This window comes from Helianthus annuus, chromosome 16 (assembly GCF_002127325.2).
Source record: "Helianthus annuus cultivar XRQ/B chromosome 16, HanXRQr2.0-SUNRISE, whole genome shotgun sequence".
NCBI lineage: Eukaryota > Viridiplantae > Streptophyta > Magnoliopsida > Asterales > Asteraceae > Helianthus > Helianthus annuus.
In genome coordinates this window covers 87,785,079-87,807,547 of record NC_035448.2, presented here as the reverse complement: position 1 = coordinate 87,807,547, position 22,469 = coordinate 87,785,079, and the positions used below count along the sequence as shown (strand labels likewise).

The 22,469-nt window shown below is 37.5% G+C and overlaps 1 protein-coding gene across 2 annotated transcripts; it reads right to left on the bottom strand.

Moving 5' to 3' along the window:
- Positions 1–591: 591 nt before the first annotated feature.
- LOC110903672 lies at positions 592–9,623 on the bottom strand. Of its 2 annotated transcripts, none has more exons than XR_004884606.1 (14): positions 9,378–9,623; positions 5,504–5,740; positions 5,237–5,431; positions 4,794–5,060; positions 4,503–4,712; positions 4,170–4,433; positions 4,011–4,094; positions 3,881–3,943; positions 3,267–3,793; positions 2,992–3,165; positions 2,735–2,897; positions 2,571–2,657; positions 1,587–1,677; positions 592–864 (listed from the first exon to the last, which is right to left on the bottom strand). XR_004884606.1 is itself a non-coding variant. In XM_022149452.2 (14 exons), the coding sequence occupies exons 2-13, from the start codon at positions 5,723–5,725 to the stop codon at positions 1,634–1,636; spliced, it is 2,352 nt and encodes a 783-aa protein (XP_022005144.1). In that variant the 5' UTR covers positions 5,726–5,740; positions 9,378–9,623; the 3' UTR covers positions 592–864; positions 1,587–1,633. The 2 variants fall into 2 exon arrangements, 1 of the variants encoding a protein (XP_022005144.1); XM_022149452.2 differs by having other exon boundaries at positions 1,587–1,729.
- Positions 9,624–22,469: the final 12,846 nt, after the last annotated feature.

Genomic DNA, 22,469 nt, shown 5'->3' with positions numbered 1-22,469 from the left:
AAATAGACTTGATAAAATAGTTTTAAAATATACATAAATTAAAATAACACCAAATAAAACGGTCCAAATTTGAAACGTTTTAAATAGACTTGATAAAATAATTTTAAAATATACATAATTAAAATAACACCAAATAAATCGAGATATCTAAACCGTTTTATTTGATAAAATCATTTTAAAATATACATAACTTTAAAATAACACCAAATAATTTAGAATAACACCAAATGATATCTAAACCGTTTTATTTGAGAATGATTTAAGAAAGATACGTAATTTTAAAATAATATCAAATAAATCGGTGATATCTTATACCTTTTTATTTGAGAATAATTTAGCAGGGGTTATTTTGTTTTCCTTTTAACCGTTTTTTTAACAACCAACAAATCAATCCCGAGTATTCTCAGGACACCCCCTAGACAAACAGAGTACTCCGAGAGTAACCCGATGATTGATATTAATTCTCAATTTAACTTTAATGCCTGATTACATATAAATTTGAGTTATTTAAAAATAGAAAATATGAGAAAAGGATGAATATATAAAGATGAAGAGCTATTTAAAATGTTTCAAATTTCAAACAGTTTTAAATAAGCATGTTAAAATAAATTTAATATATATATATAATTTTTTATTAGAAATATTTGAGTTACAAATATAAATGTCAACAAAACACAAGTCATAATTCACTAAATGTCAACAAAACACAAGTCATAATTCACTGATATTCATCCAAACTAAACTGCTTTGTCCTGAATCCTGCAACATCAAACTTCAGTAGGATTTGAGCTTGTAAACAACCTCTAACTTAGTCGAAGAAGATCCACATCTAAAAACCGGCAACCTGGTAACCTAGCAACCTACCTGTAAATGATGCATAAAAATAGTTATTACAACAAAATCAAGTCTAAATAATATATTACATGATTTTTGAAAGATCCTTTTGCATTTACACTCTGTTCCCGAGACTCATTTAACAGGGGGAGGGGAGGGAAAAGAGATGAAAATATGAAAAATCATGTTCCCGAGTTTCATTTAACAGGGGGAGGGGAGAGAAAAGGGAAGAAAATAGGACCAAATATGACCATATATTCATCCTCCCAAATTGAAGAGATTAGGAGAGAAAATTTTTCTTCCCCTCCCCTCCCGTCACCTCCCACTGTTAAATGACTCGGAACATAGTGTTAGTGTGGTACATGAATTGCATTACAACAAATATTTGTCAAAGATCTAGTATGCAGAAGAATTCCATCATTACTTGTGTACCCTACTACCCTTGTTACAATGTACAATATCCAGCAAAACAGGCAAGATAGCAAGTCAAAACTGGTCTTTTTTAAAAGACAATAGCAAGATTAACAACACAAAATTTTTCATCAAAAAAGAACAAGCGCATCTAATCATATAAAGTCATCAACGGGAAAGCTAAGCAATCAAAATCGACAAAGGAAAATATAACAAGAAATGATCATGACTACAAGGATCTTGACTATTGTATCCAAGATTGCTAGTTACTAAGAATAAGATGCAGTATCTACCATAAGGGTCTTAATATGAAGACTTAAAAGAAACATGACTCAAGTTACCTGTAAAAACAAAAACGTGATCACTGATACGGGAACATTTCCATGTCTCATTCTCTTCCCAAAGTTATCATAAAGTTCTTCAATGTATCTTCTACAAAATTGTCAATTTGTTGTTTAGTGAGGGGCTCTTTGCTATGGAGAATCTATAAAAGATAAGCAGATAAAATTCAGATTATAATCATATATATATATATATATATAAAATTGTCAATTTGTTGTTTAGGGAGCGGTTAACATACAAAAGGCCTTATCGTACTAAATGCTAATGTGAACACAACCTAAAATAGCTAAAAAAAGCTAACACCCCCCCCCCACCCCAAGCTAAAATGCTAAAAACTAAACCCCCAAAAAACCTAAAAAAATCTAAAAAAATTCTAAAAAATCACAAAAAATAAAAAAAATCTAATTTTTTTTAATATTTTTTATGCTCAAATCGCTACTTTTAGTGGCCAAAAAAAATATATTTTTTTGGCTTCGAAAAGTAGCGATTTTTATATAAAAAATATTAAAAAAAAATTTGTGCGATTTTTAGCTATTTTTGGTTGTGTTCACATTGGTTCTCGCGATTCTCGCAATAAGAGGTGGTTCTCGCATGATCTTCCCCATATATATATATATATATATAGGGTAGGGATCCTAAGAGAAGTCCACCCTATTTGAGAAACTTGAGAAGTATTCTGGACCACACATTTTTCTAAGCTTTTCGTAATATACATATATGTATAGTTTAAAATTGAGTATATACATATATGTATAATGAATTATACACATATGTATATAGTTAATTTTAACTACTATACATATGTGTATATTACGAAAAGCTTAGAGAAAATGTGTGGTCCAGAATGCTTCTCAAGTTTCTCAATTAGCCTACTACTTCTCACATGATCCTTATCCTATATATATATATATATATATATATATATATATGTATATATGTATGTATTTATAAAAGTATATAAAATACATATAAAATATACTTACAATTTTTTCTTGGCAACTAATCACAATATCATACATGGCCTTCATGACATAATATCCACATTCCCAGCCACCCTTTTGTTGAGGGCACTAAACACATTGAATAACAATTAAATGCTTAACATACTAAATTATAGAAATACAATGAGAAAGAGAAAAAAACTTACATTAACCATTTGCCATATAATGTTCTCTCCCGTAGCCTTTTCAAATAATTTAGTAATGATGTAACTCTCAGGACTCTTTCCTTTTTTCTTGGAGTCAATAATGTATCCGTAGAACTTGAGATTGCTGGGATTGTGAAAAATCACACTTAACGACCAATGACCCCTGCATAAATGAATGTTTTGGAAACAATTAATGTTTTAGTATTAAAAAAGGAAATAAATAAACAAAGTGTAAACATCAAAAATAATTATAATACCAGGCTAGATGCGGTGCCATAAAATAGTGCCTTTCTTTATGATGATCCATCACATCTTTAATATGATCGATGACAAAGTTTTCATACTTATCGCAGACATCAAAATGGATCATTCGTGGATTAAAATATGCAGTTTTATCACGACCTTTAAATCCCCCATATGCATATAAATACCTAAAATTAAAAAAAAAAAGGAATTAAGATACGGTCAGTAACACTTGCTTATTTATAAAAAAAATGTTACAAAAAAACATTAAAAAAATTATTGAACTTACATGGAATACCAATGCAAAACACTTAGTTCCAATAAACCATTGACACATAACGTCATCGTCTCCTCTATTTCAACATCCTCTGTAAAATCATCCTTGTACATCCCACTGGGGGAAGTGACTTTTACTGAGATCTTTTTGGTAGATAAAGTCGCCAACTGTTCCGCAAAACCATATATTTTTTTAGGCCTTGACTCTGCCATTTTCAAAATTGCAGCTATTCTCACAACCTTAGGATCGGAAACATCATCAGTTGCTTTAGGATCGGACTCAGCCTTGGAAGCTTTTAAATTAGGAACAACCTTGGAAGCTTTAGGATCAGAGACATGATCTGTAGATTTAGGACAAGGCAAAGTCTCACGAGCCTTAGGATCAGAAACAGACTTAGAAGCTTTAGGATCAGAGACATGCTCTGTAGATTTAGAACAAGGCAAAGTCTCACGAGCCTTAGGATTAGAAACAAACTTAGAAGCTTTAGGATCCGAGACATGCTCAGTATGAGTTGGTTGTATCAGAATTGAGTTAGTCAACTACATTAACAAATGACACTATCAAACAATTTATTATTCCAACTTATTATAAGTGAATAAATATAGATTATAGAGTAAAGTGATTACCAAATCCACAAATCCCGTGCCAATGTTTAGCTCTTCTTGAAATGTCACTAGTCCTTCATCATACTACATTGACAAAAAAAATTATAATTTTAGTTTAAACGAATTATAATTTGAAATAAAAAACACCTACCGGTGCGGGCGTATAATACTCAGATTGTTGGGCCGGTTGCTGATGTTGGGCAATGGATTTTCGTGGAGTAATAGTATTTAGAAGCTGTACATTATCAAAAAAAATATATATGTAACAATAAACAAAGTAATATATGGTTATTGTTTATATTAAATATACCTTGATTGCTTTTCTAGGCCACTGAATAAATTTTCTATGTGTACTGCCCATATTAATTACTTCATTTTCAATCATTGTGTGTGGCGGGACAGGATAACCTTTATATTCCTGGTTTACATCATCTACATGGACTTGCACATAGTCGTCATGTATCGGCCTTTTATCTAAAATCCTAACAGAAGTAGGATAAACCTGTCCATGTCCTAATATCATATCCGGGAAGGAGTCATCGAATGGCCATAGAAGATCACAAGTACTTATCGACTGCAAACACATAAAATTTTTCGTAAACATAATCTTATTTAAAAATAATAATACTTTACAATATAGTACCTTAATTTTTGGTAGTCGAATAATCGAGCTCGCTTGAGCCGCTGCAGCAACACGATCTTGATCTTTTTGTATAGCGCCAATCTCTTTTCTTACTATTTGTGCCCCCTTAGACTTCTTTTTTTTCTTTCTCGAATGCAAGTTAATTGTAACTACATCATTTCCATGTTTATCATGTGTACCATCTTTCTTCTTCTCTATCTCTTTATAATACTATTGTAAAATTTATTGGCATAAAAGAAATTGATTAACATAATAAAATAATAATTATATAAGATGAATTTACATATTTACCATGTCGTGAAGTGTTCCTGTCAATTCACCATTTGAAAATAGGTGTGCTGGAAGTTCATATAACTTTGTGACAGAATTGTAGCACGCTCTGCTAATAGCATATCGTTGTATATCTTCACCTTCCAAGTTATGTAGGTGTAGGTGGCTTTCTAAAAGTTGATTCCATCTATCTTCCTCAAACTTCTGTAAACCAACAAATCCCATTCGACCTACATGGGGACGATCAGTGTTCTTTGCTACACTCCTCTTTGCTTTTTGACTTGTTTTCTTCATGTAATATATAAAACCAGTTATGACTTATTACAAAATATAATAATAATAATAATAATAATAATAATAATAATAATAATAATAATAATAATAATAATAATAATAATAATAATAATAATAATAATAATAATGATAATAATAATAGCAACAACAATTAATTAAGTAAAGAATACCTTAAAAGCTTTGGATTTTACTTTTAAAACAAAATCAACCCAATGACTTCTGTCCATAAAAGCATACATTTCAAAAGGAGATTTATCTTTTCGAGCGTAACCATTTGTAAGTGTACATCGGAAGTTTCTCATTGAGTCCTTTCCTTGTTGAATAACTGTCTCTTTTGCGTTATCGTTAGGTATCTTCCATGTTTCCTACGTATTCAAAACAAAGTTGATCATAGAAAGTAATAAATATAAAATTAAAAATTTTAAAAACAGCAATACCTTAATGTACTCCCATACATCAAAATACTTCTGTTCATCTATGTCTTTAACTAGTTTATAATAAGGAATCCTTGTCCTAAACTCTAAACAAGCGAATGAGATAAACTTCGATGCATTTGCTCCAATTGCTAAACCCGCCTCATTGAATTGAACTGTTTGGTTATTTGGATCAAGAAACATCTTCTTGCATTTGGCAGCTCCCCTTTTCTTTTTGTCAGACATTTTTACGGTGGATTGCTAAAAAACACAATGAATTAATATACTAATTGTAATTATTGTATAATCAAATGTTGGATATTTCAATAGTGAAAGCTGCAATAACACAAATCCCCATATTGGAGAACATATTATAGTGAACAAATCACAAGATTAATCAAGAAAACAAAAAAAAAGTAGCACTTTTGTGATAACAGAAACAATGTGGGCCATGGGATCAAGTAATATACATAAACACACATAACTATCACTTTCACTTTGAATAAGTTTTCATGTGCAGAACACACCTATTGAAATTCTATAGTCGGTGTTTTCATTTGAGACGTAAGCTTGGGCTGCTGCGCTTTTAGTTTTTCTCCTATAGTTAAATTTAATGATAAACTAATATTAATTTAATTTAATAATATATTATTTATTATAAGGATCCACAAATTATACTATCATTCAACCAACGATTTAACATAGGTCTCGACACTATAACATAAAGACCAAAAAGGAATACAAAAATTAAAAAAAGAAAAAACTGGAGCATCCACAATTATATTTACTAACCTTCTAATGTGCCAGATCACAAAAACAACTGAAACTTTCGTTTAACTTTTTGGTATATATGAATGTGAATAAGTTGTTGATAACATCACCCTAACTAAAAGAAATAGAAAATACGAGAAAAAAAAATAAATATACAAGGATGAGTAGACCTGACAAACGGGTCGGGTCGGGTCATGGGTCAAAACAGGTTCGGGTCAAAACGGGTCAATTATAAAAAAAGGGTTGTTTTGGTTCGGGTTGAAACGGGTCCGGGTCGGAACGGGTCCGGTTCAGACGGGTTTTGGGTCGGGTCTTTTTTTAAAGAATGGCCATCGATTGAAAATAGATAAACTGCACTTGAAAACCATTTTTTTCATGCTGCTGGGTCTTGGATCATTTCTAGGCTGCAAGTTTATGGCCGCTAAGAACTGGCCGCATCAGATACTCATTGGTCCTGCAATGTTGGGTGTTATACTGTTAAAGGTGCCGAGTTCTATGTCTGGGTTGGCTGTCTTATAAAAACCTTTTTTTGGTCTATTACTCAGGTGCAAGGGATCAGTCATCCTTTATTAAAGGGAAAGACATTTTCGGATATCTCCAGAAGATTGCTTGATTTGTAAGTTCCTTGAGCTTTGAGGTCTGTTTCTGTTGTCGTTTGAATGCATCTTGTTTTCTTCAATTTTCGATCGCTGGATCAGATCAGATCAGATCCTACATTTGAATTTGATAAACTCATGGATCTTGACCTAACTGGCTCTTTTTCCTTCCTAGGGTTATGCATAATATTCATGTTCCATTTGCTATTTTCAAAGTAAAACTGCAAACTCCAGATATTGTAACAAGTTTATTTTGTAACAAAAGGACGACTAATAAAATTCAGATCAGTAGGTTTGGGCTGTAAAAAAGTGTTGTAATTTGCTAACAGCCAAGGTTATGCTATTGTGTTTGGGCCTGAATGTGCGACCCAGCTGTAGATCCGGGACTGGGATTTAAAAGGCAAAGGTCTGCTGCTGCTATTCGAGCTGTCTTGGGCTCTTGGGAAGTGGTATATTCACAACTCACAAGACATGGACCTGCGAGAGCTGGAAACATCATGTTTGGAGAATATATCGAAGCATGCATCGATGGTGAAGTGTTATAATGTAGAAATTTATTAATATCTACAGGGGTAAAATGGTAAAAACGGCTGATTGTATTACGAAGACCTGCAGAGTCAACTGGCTAGGCCGCAATACTGTCTGTGTATATATTCAGGTTCTCTTATTCCGGGTCTGTGGTTTCCGTGCTTCATTTCCGAGTTTGGCTCCCATTATTTGGCTCCGGCTTTGCTGTATTACTCCTGGTGTCTCCGAGTATGATTATCGGGTTTGTTATTCTCGGATGTATCACTCCTGGGTTTGCTGGTTTGCTACTAGTCTTTCTAAGTTGGGCTTCCGGGTTTGTAAGCACCGGGTTTGGGCTGATAAAATTCATCGTAACATACAGATGGCCAGGGATGTTCTGATGTGGTTGGGCCCTGGTTATGTGTTTCAGTTGAAGGCCCAAGGTCGGGACGTAAAAGCCCAACCTTGTTTTATTGCTGTTGTTCAAGCTGAAGTAGGGCTGTAAACGAGCCGAGCCGAACCGAACCAGGGTGGGCTCAGGCTCGGCTCATTTAAAAATCGAATCAAGCCGAGCCGGCTCGTTTTTCTTAACGAGCTGGAAAGTTGGGCTCGGGCTCGGCTCGTCAAAAGCTTGAACCAGCACGCAGCTCGTCGATCTGGCTCTTTTGTTTAAAAAAAGTTTATATTTTTGTATTTTTTACACATAATGGTATACATAAAACCAAAAAACTATAAATAAAACATTATTTAGGCTAATAGAATATTAATTTTGGGCAAACTATATATAAAACGAACAAGAAAAGATTCTATGTTACTTCCCTTAATATTTTTTTTTTAAATCAGTATTACTAATTAAGAATATAGCTTAACAATCTATTTCTTTTGATAAAAAAATAACCATGTTACTATTAAACAATTTCTTAAATGTATTAGAATATACACGCACACACACATATAATTGGAGTTTTAATTTAAACGAGCCAAACGAACGAGCCAACGAGCCTAATAACGAGCGAGCCACGAATCGAACCTACCTTGGCTCGGGCTCGGCTCGTTTACAAACCGAGCCAAGCCGAGCCAGCTTGTTTAAAACCGAGCTAACTTCGAACTGAGCTTTTTTCGAACTTTTTTCGAGCGAACTTCGAGCGAGTCTCGAGTCACGAGCTTTTTGAACGGCCCTAACAAAGGCCCAATCCAGTGGGCTAAAGATCATTATAAAAACCGTGGAGGCCCACATCTGGTTTCTCGCGAGAGGTAATGGACGCGGATTACTAAAGGCGCTAAATCCTTGGTCAGCTATTCGTGGTTGTCTCGTTTTGGGAGGGGCTCGTTGGGAAACTAGTAAAATCTATAACTTTTGTAACTCGAACAGGTGGTCAAAAACAAAACAAAACGCAAGCTAACTCCGAATCTTATTCGATTAACCAATAAACTTCTAAAATAATTCATATAAATGACCACTTCTTATAGTTATTGCTAAAATTTACAGTATCTGACAAAATAAGCTGATTCTAGCTAGCATCAGTAGCATACAAAGCAGGCAATCAGGCACATAATGTGTCATGAATCTATAACCCCACAGAAACAGGCAATCATGCACACCATGCATCATGTATTATAACCACAAAAACAAGCGATTATGCACACGAGGCATCATGTATTATAACAAAAACAAGCAATTATGCACACGATGCATCATGTATTTATAACCACAAAAACAGGCAACACAGAATAACCTTGAGAAGCATATCATTGGAAAGTACTGTGAGATTAAAGGTCAGTTTGGTTGAAGCATTTCATCGAGCAGGTGGTGTGCATTTTCAAACCTTTCACTTTAAGGCAACATAGCAGGAAATTGCAATGAACAAAAACTACAAAATTTTAATTAGCCACACCCAACTCCCAAAATCAACAAAAACTACAAACCCTAAAACACAAGATCCAATCCAAGCATGTGAAGATAAAAGAATAAACCTTGATTGTTGACACAGTTTAACCTTTGAGCTTCAATATATAATGATTACCTCGATTGAACACGGATTAGGATAAAGAGAACGGCTTGATGAAAAGGCGGGGAAGAATTTCAGGGGAAGTGAAAAGGCGGGGAAGATGTTTTCATGTGTAGAACACACGGATTGAAGTATCAAAAAAAAACGTAGTTTATATAAGTCGGTCAAAACCAGGGTTTTATTTGAGAATTTCAAGGATGTTCTAATTTATCAAAAACAACAATTCACTTGTAATTCCTTAGAACCGTTTTATTTAAGTATAAAAAAAAAAAACGTTTATACTTGAATCGTTTTAAATAAATATTTGATCCTTTAATTCTTAATCAAATAAAACGGCTTTTCATATGCCTTTTCTAAAAGGAATACTTTTTAAAACAATGAATTGTCTTTTACAACAGTTTTTTAAAATCGTTTTAAATGAACTCTATTTAACCGTTTTAAAAGAGGTTTTTTGTAGTAGTGCTAGTTTCCACTTACCCAAAAGAAAATTATATTATTTACTAGTCTTAAGCTACCCGCGTTGCGGGCCAGTGGGCATAAAACGTGCTACCAACGTTGAGTAGATGAGGATGTAAAACCATGCTAAGAGCATTCACATCCAAATAACCAAATTATGTGTGTGGTGTTTTTAAAATATAAAGAGTATAAAAAATAGTTGTGAGTGGAGGAGAGAGAAAATGTTACTGTTCATCTGTATATTTGGGGGGAGGGGGACACTGTTCATCCCCTATAATTTTTTAATATATTTTGAAAGTGGTTGTGAGTGGATGAGAGAGAAAAGATAATGATAAAGGTATAAAAAATATTATTTAATTGAAAAGGAGAGAGAAAAAGTAGTGTTTTTTAGTGTAATTTAGGGTGAAAATATGGTGGATTGAATGTGAATGCTCTAAGTAGCATCGAATGAAGACCAAAACCGGGTAAAGCGTAAAAAAACACGAATTTCCAACACAAAGTGACTTACGTGACGTAAAACATAGAAGGAGTCGAATTTATAACGATGCGTATTAGAAAGTGGAAGGGGTAAAATATTTTTAAATAAAGATAAAAATATAATTTGAAATTAAGAGATTTATAGATAATAATAATAATAATAATAATAATAATAATAATAATAATAATAATAATAATAATAATAATAAGGATAAGGATAACATAATTTTTTTAAATAAAGATAAAAGTATAATTGTGAAGTTGAAGGAGAAATTGGCACGCGGCAGTAGTCTTTTATTAATATTTAGATTTAGATTAGATTAAATGAGCATTAACATAATGTTTAAAGATTTATCTAGAGGTCTCAATAGATATCAGTATAAGACACCATTAAACTTGTTTACTGAAAAAGTACATTACTTGGTTTTTTACTTTTCTAAAAATAAATAGGATTAGGAGTCTACGATCAATCATTTCTTTTCTTTGGTACATAAAACATATAACTGCGTTATAGACATGAGATACAAAATAGTTAAACAAGTTGTATTCATGTTTAATACTTATGTTATTCGCGTCATTAGAGACCCGTTAAACCCGATAAGACAAGATTTGTCAGCCCTAGATTTATCAATTACAATATTATTTTTTTAAACATTATTACTATATGTAATTTCAATCGTAAGTATTTAGAGATTTAAAAATTATATCAATTTCATTATTTCAATATGTGTATATATGGTGAGGTTCGTTTCTAATCTAATTATTATTTTCTAATATTTATATGTTTGTCAGCGTGATGCAACGGGTGTTTAATGTGCATAAAACGCCTAAAAACCTACATCTATAATTGAATCAGTTAGTTTTGTAAAATCATGATTTATATTAACTTATGAAAATCTATTTTATAATTGGATGGAAAGAAGTTCCAATTTACTTCTAAAAAAGTTTTGAAATGATATATTTAATTTGGTAGGAATACCCGTTGAGGTTGTAACACTCCGTTTTGAGTGTAGTTCTAAAATAATATTTTATTATTTGTTTGGAATTGTAAACAAAGTAAAATAACTTGTTGGGTAGCAATATATTTTTACGGATTGTATTCTAGTAATATAAGTCGAGAAATATGATGGGTTCGATTCAAGGAAAATATCATTACCGCGTGTTGCGACTCACCCAAACTTAAAGCGGAATTGTTGTAAGAATTAAACTTGAGGGTGTATATTGCAATTAAGCAATAGATGAATGTAAAAAAAGCCAAATTTAGGCTCTTTTATGGCAAAAAAAAAAATGCAGAAGTTAGAGAGAAGAATGCATGGAACTAGAGAGAGAAAGGAAGTGGTGGTCCAATGGTGGTCTTATAGCGGTTTGCGACGACTAGTGTGGTCAGAGTTGTGGGTTTCAACCCGAAACTATTTCTCGATGATACGAATGCAATGGTAAGCTCTGTTTGCTCAATAAACTTAAGTTAAAGTCGTTTTAAGATGTCGAAAAGTTAGAGTCGTTAATGTGATTTACGTTTTATTTTGTGTGGTATAAAAGAAATGGTTGTTAATGAAAAACCGATCGTTATATCAATCCAAACTTTTTTCTATAGCTTTCAAACTTATTGATGTTAACATCTAACGGTTGGAATTGCGAAATTTGTCTCAGAGGTATGATTTTTACAGCTCAAATCACAGTTGTTTTGATTTTCGGGATAGAAGATGTAGTTGTAAAGGATGCGTTATTCCAAAAGTTCTGACCGTTGGATCGAGCTCAAGCATTTAGAGTAGTTTTTTAATTTATCATTATTAGCATCCAACATTTGGAATTGCGGTGGCAACTGAGGTTGTGAAGATGGTTGTTGCGACGGCGTTGAGGTTATGATGATTGTGGTTGTCACACCCCCAAAATCCACATGCGAAGTATCACCACTTGGAGGCGTGACTGACCAGGATCAAGCCACCAATCATATTGAACATATTAATTAATAAATAAAATTCAACCACACAATATGAAAGGTGTTCAAAACAAACGCATAGTTAAAGTATTCAGCGGAAGCATAAATGTAAAAACCCCAAACGTATGTAATAAGTTTATAAAGTGTAAATGTTTAACATGGATTCAATAGTCCATGTTCCCACAACGATTTCGCCTCCCGTGCAAGCTCCATGAATACCTAACGACCTGCAAGGCATGTAACAACGAGTCAACAACAAAGTTGAGCGAGTTCACGGTTGGTTGTTCAGTTTTACCAGTTTGTTTTGAAATCATAAGTCGTTCTGTAAACCACGAGTTAACCAGTTCTTTTGTTTCCCAAACCGTAACCATAATCAGTGGGCGGCTTCCCCTGTGAACCACTAGACCATACCATATCGACTACAAACGAAATATAAGTTGTGCCCTACATCAGTGTCTATCATCACTGACAGTTTGCCATAGTCCATTAGTACACGCCCGTTCGAACGACACGGTGTGAGGTTTGTTAGACCTAATAGCGCTATTAACTAATGACCCACTCGCCATCGGCCTCGGCGATTAAGTCGATATAAAGATGAAGGACTTCATGATAGAGTTTTGTCTAGTAAGTTAAGGTTGTTGTCCTACCCAAGGAGGACGAACGTACGTAGTTCTACCCAAGGAGAATACGCAGGAGTTATAGTGGCATCCTACCCAAGGAGGATGGCCGTACATATCCTACCCAAGGAGGATATGTAGATTTCCGTTTTAGTTTATTAACCCATTCCCAACCCTTGGGAATCCCATGCCTTGTATAAAGTGTGAACTCACCTCGGTTTGCTCGGTAAGATTATTACTCGCTCACAAATAATTCAATCCAATCCTATAGTTGCACGTACGCACAATCAGTTGACATTCACAAGTTCGACTAACAGGCAAGATCATCACGTACATGCAAGTAACAACTAACACATAGCATTCATCAGTTATACAAGTTCATGCAAGTCATGCTTATCATTTAACAACAGCTAACTAACCCAGTTAACCCTTAACAGACCTAACTGAGTTCACTGTGCAGTTTACGCATTTGACGAAACGCCCCCTGTTTCGTCGAAATGTCCTTATGACGAAACTCCCTGGTTTCGTCGGACTTTCCCTCGGTGAATCACCCCTGTTTCGTCGTAATTACCTTCGGCGAAACACCCCTGTTTCGTCGTAGGCCCCATCGACGAAACACTCCGGATTCATCGACGTGTGTTTTGTCGACAAACAACTGTTACGTCATCATCAGTTTCGTCGACATACCAGTTTCGTCCATTAAGTCAGTTACGTCGTCTAACTGATGATTACCCAGAAACCCTAACTGCCGTCAAAACAATCCGTTCACAAACGTAATTAAATCATCCATCAAAGCAATCCAACACATATGGTAGTCATTACATAGAATAAAAACCATCAGATTCATCAATATTAACAACCTAAATCATCAATTAACAGTCTACAACCTCCTATTCAAAACAATAACACAGTAATTTCAATCATCAACATGAAACCCTAATCATTCATTATCTCAGGAAAGCTTCACCATCAACGAGTCAGTTAATCATCATGTCAATCCTAACAAATACATCATTGCTAACATACATACATATCTATCACACCGTAGGCAATAATACGATCAATCAATCTACATTTGTGTACTAACCGTAAGGATCGAGATGAAACCAAAAGGACTTCAAGTGGGTTGATGGATGCCATCGGGTGCACAGGAGAGGATAAGGGTGTTAGGGTTTTCAATCGGTTGATAATGAGAAGAATGTAACAGTTCCGCGTAATATGTACGCATAACAGCGTACTGGGCCCTTAATGGGCTTCGGCGAAAGACTGGGCTGACGAAACACCCCGTTTCGTCGAGATGAAGACGACGAAACTCCCCTCTGTTTCGTCGAAGCGGTTTATGGCGAAACTCTCAGTTTCGTCGGGTTGAGGTTTTCGCTAAACACTCATGTTTCGTCCTATTTAAAAAATAATAATAATCATAATCATCATACGTCAAACAGTTCGCATTTTATCATATAACCCAATCAACCATATGTCAATCATATACCAAACAATAACAATTACAAAGCAACAAATTGTGCAAACATAGTTGTGAAACAATTAGCGTAAACATTTAACGTGCAATAAATGCGAAGATGGAATCTTGGAAACTCGAGTTGTCACATTATACCCAACTTGAAAGAAATTTCGTCCCGAAATTTAGCATACGGTTACAGAGGGAGCTAGTTAAGTTGCGTGTTTACTGGTTTTCCTGGGGTGTCACATCATCCCCCCGTTGATTTGGAATTTCGTCCTGAAATTCCGCAGTAGCTTCAACCTCAGTAGTAGTTGCATTGTTGCCGAACAACTGGGGATACTTGAGTTTCATTTGGTCTTCTCCTTCCCAGGTGAACTCTGGGCCACGACGGGAATTCCAACGAACTCGAATAAGAGGTATTCTGGTGTGCTTAAGGACTTTCACATCTCGGTCAGTGATTTCAACTGGTTCCTCGACGAATCGCAACTGGTCGTCTATAGTGAGCTCCTTAAAAGGAACTATGAGGGTCTCATCTGACAGACACTTCTTTAGATTTGACACGTGAAAAACGTTGTGAACTCCACTGAGTTCTGCTGGTAGGTTCAGTTTGTAGGCCACTTTGCCTATTTTCTCTATGATTTCGAACGGTCCGACTTATCGCGGATTGAGCTTGCCTCGTTTGCCAAAACGAACTACACCTTTCCACGGTGAGACTTTGAGTAGCACTCGATCCCCAACCTGGAACTCGAGTGGTTTCCTGCACTTATCAGCGATGCTTTTCTGACGATCACGAGCTGCCGCCATTCGTTGTCATATCTGTGCAATTCTTTCCGTTGTGTCTACTACAAGTTCTGGACCCGTGATCTGACTATCACCCACCTCTGCCCAACAAAGAGGTGATCGGCATCTACGCCCGTACAATGCCTCAAATGGAGTGGCCTGAATACTGGTGTGGTAACTGTTATTATACGAAAACTCCACTAACGGGAGATGCTTTTCCTAGTTGTTGCCAAAATCAATCACACATGCCCTAAGCATGTCTTCAAGGGTTTGGATGGTGCGTTCAGACTGCCCATCCGTCTGTGGATGATAAGCGGTGCTCATGTCTAAACGTGAGCCAAAGGACTTGTGCATTGCTTGCCACAGTTCAGAAGTAAAACGCGCATCACAATTGGAAATAATAGAGGTTGGCACCACGTGCCAACCTCTATTTCCTTAACGTAAACATCTGCTAAGGTGGAGAACTTATCTGTTTCCTTGATAGCCAAAAAGTGTGCAGACTTTGTGAGTCGATCCACGATCACCCAAATAGTATCATTCCCACGCTGAGATCTAGGCAGGCCAGTGACGAAATCCATGGAAATTTGCTCCCATTTCCATTGTGGTATTTTTGGTTGTTGGAGTAGGCCCGATGGTTTATGATATTCAGTCATGACTCTTGCACAAGTCAAGCATTTGCTAACGTAAGTTCCTATGTGTGCTTTCATACTAGGCCACCAATATGTAGTCTTTATGTCGTGGTACATCTTATCCGAACCAGGATGTACTGAGTAGCGAGACTTATGTGCTTCATCCATCACTAGCTCGCATAAGTTTACATAAAGTGGGACCCAAATATGCCCCATTACATAGTAAGCGCCGTCTTCCTTTTATTCTAACCATTTCCTTGATCCGCGTAGGGCCTCAGCCTTGACGTTTTCAGGTTTCAATGCTTCTACCTGAGCATCTCGTATCTGGGAAGGAAGGCTAGACTGAATGGTGAGTTGTAACGCTCGTACACGCCTAGGTGTAGTCTCCTTTCGACTGAGGGCATCGGCCACCACATTGGCTTTGCCCGAGTGGTACTTGATCGCGCATTCCTAGTCATTCAAGAGCTCGACCCATCGACATTGTCGCATGTTCAATTCCTTCTGTTTGAAGATATGCTCAAGACTCTTGTGATCGGTGTAAATAGTGCACTTGGTACGATACAGGTAATGTCTCCATATCTTGAGTGCGAAGACAACAGCTCCCAGCTCCAGATCGTGTGTAGTGTAGTTCCTTTCGTGAACTTTAAGTTGGCGTGAGGCGTACGCGATGACTTTATCCCGTTGCATCAAAACACAACCAAGACCCTGAATTGACGCGTCACAATAAACCACGAAATCGTCTGTGCCATCTGGCAAGGAAAGAATTGGTGCGCTACATAGTCTATCCTTTAGGTGCTGAAAAGCTGATTCCTGTGCGTTACCCCAACGATAAGTGACACCTTTCTGAGTCAGTGAAGTGAGAGGTTGCGCAATCTTGGAGAAATCCTTGATGAACCTTCTGTAATAGCCAGCCAAACCCAAGAATTGGCGGATTTCTGTTGGTGTACGGGGTGCAGGCCAGTTCTTGATCGAGTCTACCTTGGATGGATCAACATGAATCCCATCCTTGTTTACCACGTGGCCTAGAAAGTGAACTTCACAAAGCCAAAAGTCGCATTTCGAAAACTTAGCGTACAACTGTTCTGTTCGAAGGAGTTCTAAGATGAGCCGCAGATGGTACTCGTGTTCCTCCTGACTCTTAGAATAGATCAGGATGTCGTCGATGAATACAATAACAAACTTGTCCAGGTAGGGCTTGCACACTCTGTTCATAAGATCCATGAAGACTGCAGGTGTGTTTGTCAATCCAAAAGGCATAACCAGGAACTCATAATGTCCATAACGAGTCCTGAATGCTGTCTTAGAGATATCCTCGTCTCGAACTCTCAGTTGATGGTAACCTGACCTTAGATCAATATTTGAGTAGTAGATCGACCCTTGCATCTGGTCGAACAAGTCGTCTATGCGTGGAAGTGGATAGGGATTCTTTATGGTCACCTTGTTGAGTTCGCGGTAGTCGATGCACATTCTGAAAGTACCATCTTTCTTCTTCACAAATAATACTGGAGCTCCCCAGGGCGAAGAGCTAGGACGAATAAAGCCCTTATCCAAGAGCTCTTGTAGTTGCGTGGACAGTTCTTCAAGTTCTGATGGAGCTAAACGATAAGGTGCTCGAGCTATGGGCGCTGCTCCAAGAGCTAGCTCGATTTGAAATTCAACCTGACGGTGAGGTGGTAGCCCGGGTAATTCTTCAGGAAACACTTGAGGAAAGTCGCGTACTACTGGAATATCCTCGATTTTCTTCTCTTTCGTTGATGCGTTAGTAACAAGTGCTAAAATAGCGGTGTGGCCCTTTCGCAAACACTTCTGGGCTTTAAGAAAAGAGATGATGCCCACCACGGCACCACTCTTGTCGCCATGAATCACTAAAGGTTCCCCATCTGGACGAGGAATGCGGACGATCTTCTCCTTGCAAAGGATCTCTGCTCGATGTTGTGATAACCAATCCATACCAATAACAATGTCGAAACTACCCAGAACAATAGGAATGAGGTCGATAGAGAAGGTCTGACCAGTTAAGACAAGATTACAACCCTTAACTACGTGTGTGGCTTCTAAACTTTTACCGTTTGCTAACTCTACGACATGCTTGGTGTTCAAAAGTGTTGGTGTGTGCTTTAACATTTGACTGACTTTTAAGGACACATAACTGGTATCGGCAACCAAATCAAATAAAACAGTAACATAAAAGTCATCGAGAAGGAACTTACCCATCACCACGTTAGGATCATTCCTTGCTTCACCCTGACAGATCACGAACACACGACCCCGGGCGCCATTGTTTCCCTTGTTTCCCCCGTTGTTATTTCCGTTGTTGTTCCCGTTCCCCATGATTGTTGTTGTTGTTATTCTGATTCTGATTTAACTGGGGGCAGTTTCTCTTGAAGTGGCCTTCAGCACCACACTGAAAGCATCCCCTGTTACCCTGCTGTTGCTGCGGCTGATTTTGTGGAGCCTGCTATTGCTGTTGTTGACGATTCTGATTCACAGGTCGTGCACTCCTGCAATCCTTTGCCTCATGACCAAACTTGTTACACCTCAGACAACGACCCTTGTTGCACTGCCCACTGTGATGCCTGTTGTATCGGTTGCACTTGGGGTGGTTTCCCCTATATCCACCCTGCCCTTGACTACCAGAAGATTGCTGACCAGGACTCTGGTAGTCATCAGTCGTTCGCTGCTAAGACTGAGACTGAGCCGATGTTGAACCCTTGCTTGAAACTCCATCCCATTTGCGCTTGTTGTCGCTGGGGGCATCAGAAGTAGTAGCAGTAGCAGTAGCACCAATACACTTGGGCAGTCTGTTCTGCTCGACTGCCTGATCGGTGAGACGATGAGCAAGTCGAGTGACTTGCTGGATGGTGCCAAGATTTACCGCTGTCACATGACTCTGAATTTCTGGCATAAGACCCTTGAGACACAGCTCGATACGTTTGATGGGAGGGTCTACCATAGTGGGACTCAAGATTGCCATCTCATTTGACCTTTTCGTATACGCTTCGATTTCTGGCCCCGTCATTTTTAAGTTGAAAAACTCCACCTCTAGCTTGTGGATGTCGTCGCCACTACAATACTCTTCCTTGATCAATTCCTAGAAATCATTCCATGGGGTGGCGTTAGTAGCAACAATCCCCAGCATTTGAACCTGAGTGTTCCACCACGTGAGTGCTATACCTTCAAGAGTACCAGTCGCATACTTCACCCTATGAGCCTCAGGGCATTCACACATCTCGAAGACAGACTCGAGCTTTTCGAACCAGTGGAGGAGGCCTACCGCTCCTTCTGTGCCACTGAAAGTAGTAGGTCGACAGTCCATAAAAGTTTTGAAGGTACATGCAGGAGGCTGAGCATGTTGACCTGTCGTGTGTGTTAAGAAGAGACAAAGTTAAACACTAGTGTTGGTTTACGAGAGTAGGATCTAAAGATCCTAGAGTAAGTTGTAATGGCAGGTTATACCTCTTGCCTGGGTGGCTGCGAGTGCTGCAGTGACTTGTTCGTTGATTAGAGCCGTTAGCTGGGCTTGAGTTAGGTTAACACGTCCACTCATGATCTTCATACCAAAGGGAACATGAGTGAGAGATGTTCGCGAAAGTGCGATGACAGAAGAGAGTAAGCACACATGTGTTTTCAAACCACAGTTATTACGTTCATCTAAAGCATATCACGAGCAAAGTTCAATGTAACTAGCAAGTAGGCAATACAAACATAAACCATATCACCTAGAATGTTGAGTCTTGCACGTGGAGCGAAGCGTTGTTGTGGATCGTTGAGCACTGTACAGGTTATAGTCTGGTTTTAACAAAAAGCTTTTCCCCCTTTTAAAACCAAGTTCACTATAACCAATGGCTCTGATACCAATCTGTCACACCCCCAAAATCCACATGCGGAGTATCACCGCTTGGAGGCGTGACTGACCAGGATCAAGCCACCAATCATATTGAACATATTAATTAATAAATAAAATTCAACCACACAATATGAAAGGTGTTCAAAACAAACGCATAGTTAAAGTATTCAGCGGAAGCATAAATGTAAAAACCCCAAACGTATGTAATAAGTTTATAAAGTGTAAATGTTTAACATGGATTCAATAGTCCATGTTCCCACAACGATTTCGCCTCCCGTGCAAGCTCCATGAATACCTAACGACCTACAAGGCATGTAACAACGACTCAACAACAAAGTTGAGCGAGTTCACAGCTGGTTGTTCAGTTTTACCAGTTTGTTTTGAAATCATAAGTCGTTTTGTAAACCACGAGTTAAACAGTTCTTTTGTTTCCCAAATCGTAACCATAATCAGTGGGGGGCTTCCCCTGTGAACCACTAGACCGTACCATATCGACTACTAACAAAATATAAGTTGTGCCCTACATCAGTGTCTATCATCACTGACAGTTTGCCATAGTCCATTAGTACACGCCCGTTCGAACGACATGGTGTGAGGTTTGTTAGACCTAATAGCGCTATTAACTAATAACCCGCTCGCCATCGGCCTCGGCGATTAAGTCGATATAAAGAGGAGGGACTTCATGATAGAGTTTTGTCTAGTAAGTTAAGGTTGTTGTCCTACCCAAGGAGGACGAACGTACGTAGTTCTACCCAAGGAGAATACGCAGGAGTTATAGTGGCATCCTACCCAAGGAGGATGGTCGTACATATCCTACCCAAGGAGGATATGTAGATTTCTGTTTTAGTTTATTAACCCATTCCCAAACCTTGGGAATCCCATGCCTTGTATAAAGTGTGAACTCACCTCGGTTTGCTCGGTAAGATTATTACTCGCTCACAAATAATTCAATCCAATCCTATAGTTGCACGTACGCACAATCAGTTGACATTCACAAGTTCGACTAACAGGCAAGATCATCATGTACATGCAAGTAACAACTAACACATAGCATTCATCAGTTATACAGGTTCATGCAAGTCATGCTTATCATTTAACAACAGCTAACTAACCCAGTTAACCCTTAACAGACCTAACTGAGTTCACTATGCGGTTTACCCATTTGATGAAACGCCTCCCTGTTTCGTCGAAATGTCCTTATGACGAAACTCCCTTGTTTCGTCGGACTTTCCCTCGGTGAAACACTCCTGTTTCGTCGTAATTACCCTCGGTGAAACACCCCTGTTTCGTCGTAGGCCCCATCGACGAAACACTCCGGATTCGTCGACGTGTGTTTCGTTGACTGACAGCTGTTACGTCATCATTAGTTTCGTCGACATACCAGTTTCGTCCATTAAGTCAGTTACGTCGTGTAACTGATGATTACTTAGAAACCCTAACTGCCGTCAAAACAATCCGTTCACAAACATAATCAAATCATCCATCAAAGCAATCCAACACATATGGTAGTCATTACATAGAATCAAAACCATCAGATTCATCAATATTAACAACCTAAATCATCAATTAACAGCCTACAACCTCCTATTTAAAACAATAACACAGTAATTTCAATCATCAACATGAAACCCTAATCATTCGTTATCTCAGGAAAGCTTCACCATCAACGAGTCAGTTAATCATCATGTCAATCCTAACAAATACATCATTGCTAACATAGATACATATCTATCACACCGTAGGCAATAATACGATCAATCAATCTACATTTGTGTACTAACCGTAAGGATTGAGATGAAACCAAAAGGACTTCAAGTGGGTTGATGGCTGCCGTCGGGTGCACAGGAGAGGATAAGGGTGTTAGGGTTTTCAATCGGTTGATAATGAGAAGAATGTAACAGTTCCGCATAATATGTACGCATAACAGTGTACTGGGCCCTTAATGGGCTTCGGCGAAAGACTAGGCCGACGAAACACCCCGTTTCGTCGAGATGAAGACGACGAAACTCCCCTCTGTTTCGTCGAAGTGGTTTATGGCGAAACTCTCAGTTTCGTCGGGTGGAGGTTTTGGCTAAACACTCATGTTTCGTCCTATTTAAAAAATAATAATAATCATAATCATCATACGTCAAACAGTTCGCATTTTATCATATAACCCAATCAACCATATGTCAATCATATTCCCAACAATAACAATTACAAAACAACAAATTGTGCAAACATAGTTGTGAAACAATTAGCGTAAACAATTAACGTGCAATAAATGCGAAGATGGAATCTTGGAAACTCGAGTTGTCACAGTGGTGAACCGATGGGGTGGATGGTGATGAACCGGTGGGGTGGATGGTCGTGAACCGTCGCCGTTGTTTCTGGTGATGGTAGGTTGTGATAGTGGTTGTAGATTTAGGGTTTTCATGGAGGGTGGTTACAGGTGGGTGGATGGTGGTGGTAGCAAGTGGTGGTGGGTTGATGGTGGTGGGGGGACGTGGGTGCGTGGTGGTGGTGGCGGGTGGGTGGGTGGCTGAGGTAGTGGTGGGAGGTAGTGGGTCTTGGGTGAAGTTAATTGTGAGAGAGAGGGAGAGAGAGTGATAGAGAGAGAATGGTGGAGAGATATAATAATAATAATAATAATAATAATAATAATAATAATAATAATAATAATAATAATAATAATTTTTCAAAATATTTTGTTTTATTTTTATAAATATTACAAAATAAATGGGTAAAAAGACAAAAATACCTTTGGGTAACCAGACTTAACAAAAAAAGATTAACTTTAGGTCCAAAGGACGTAACTTGCAAGATTTTGAAACATTACGAACAAGACTCGTCAATTTTTGTTTTAAATAACACCGCTTGAAAAACGGTATTAAGCTAAAGGACAACACGTGTAATTTACCCTA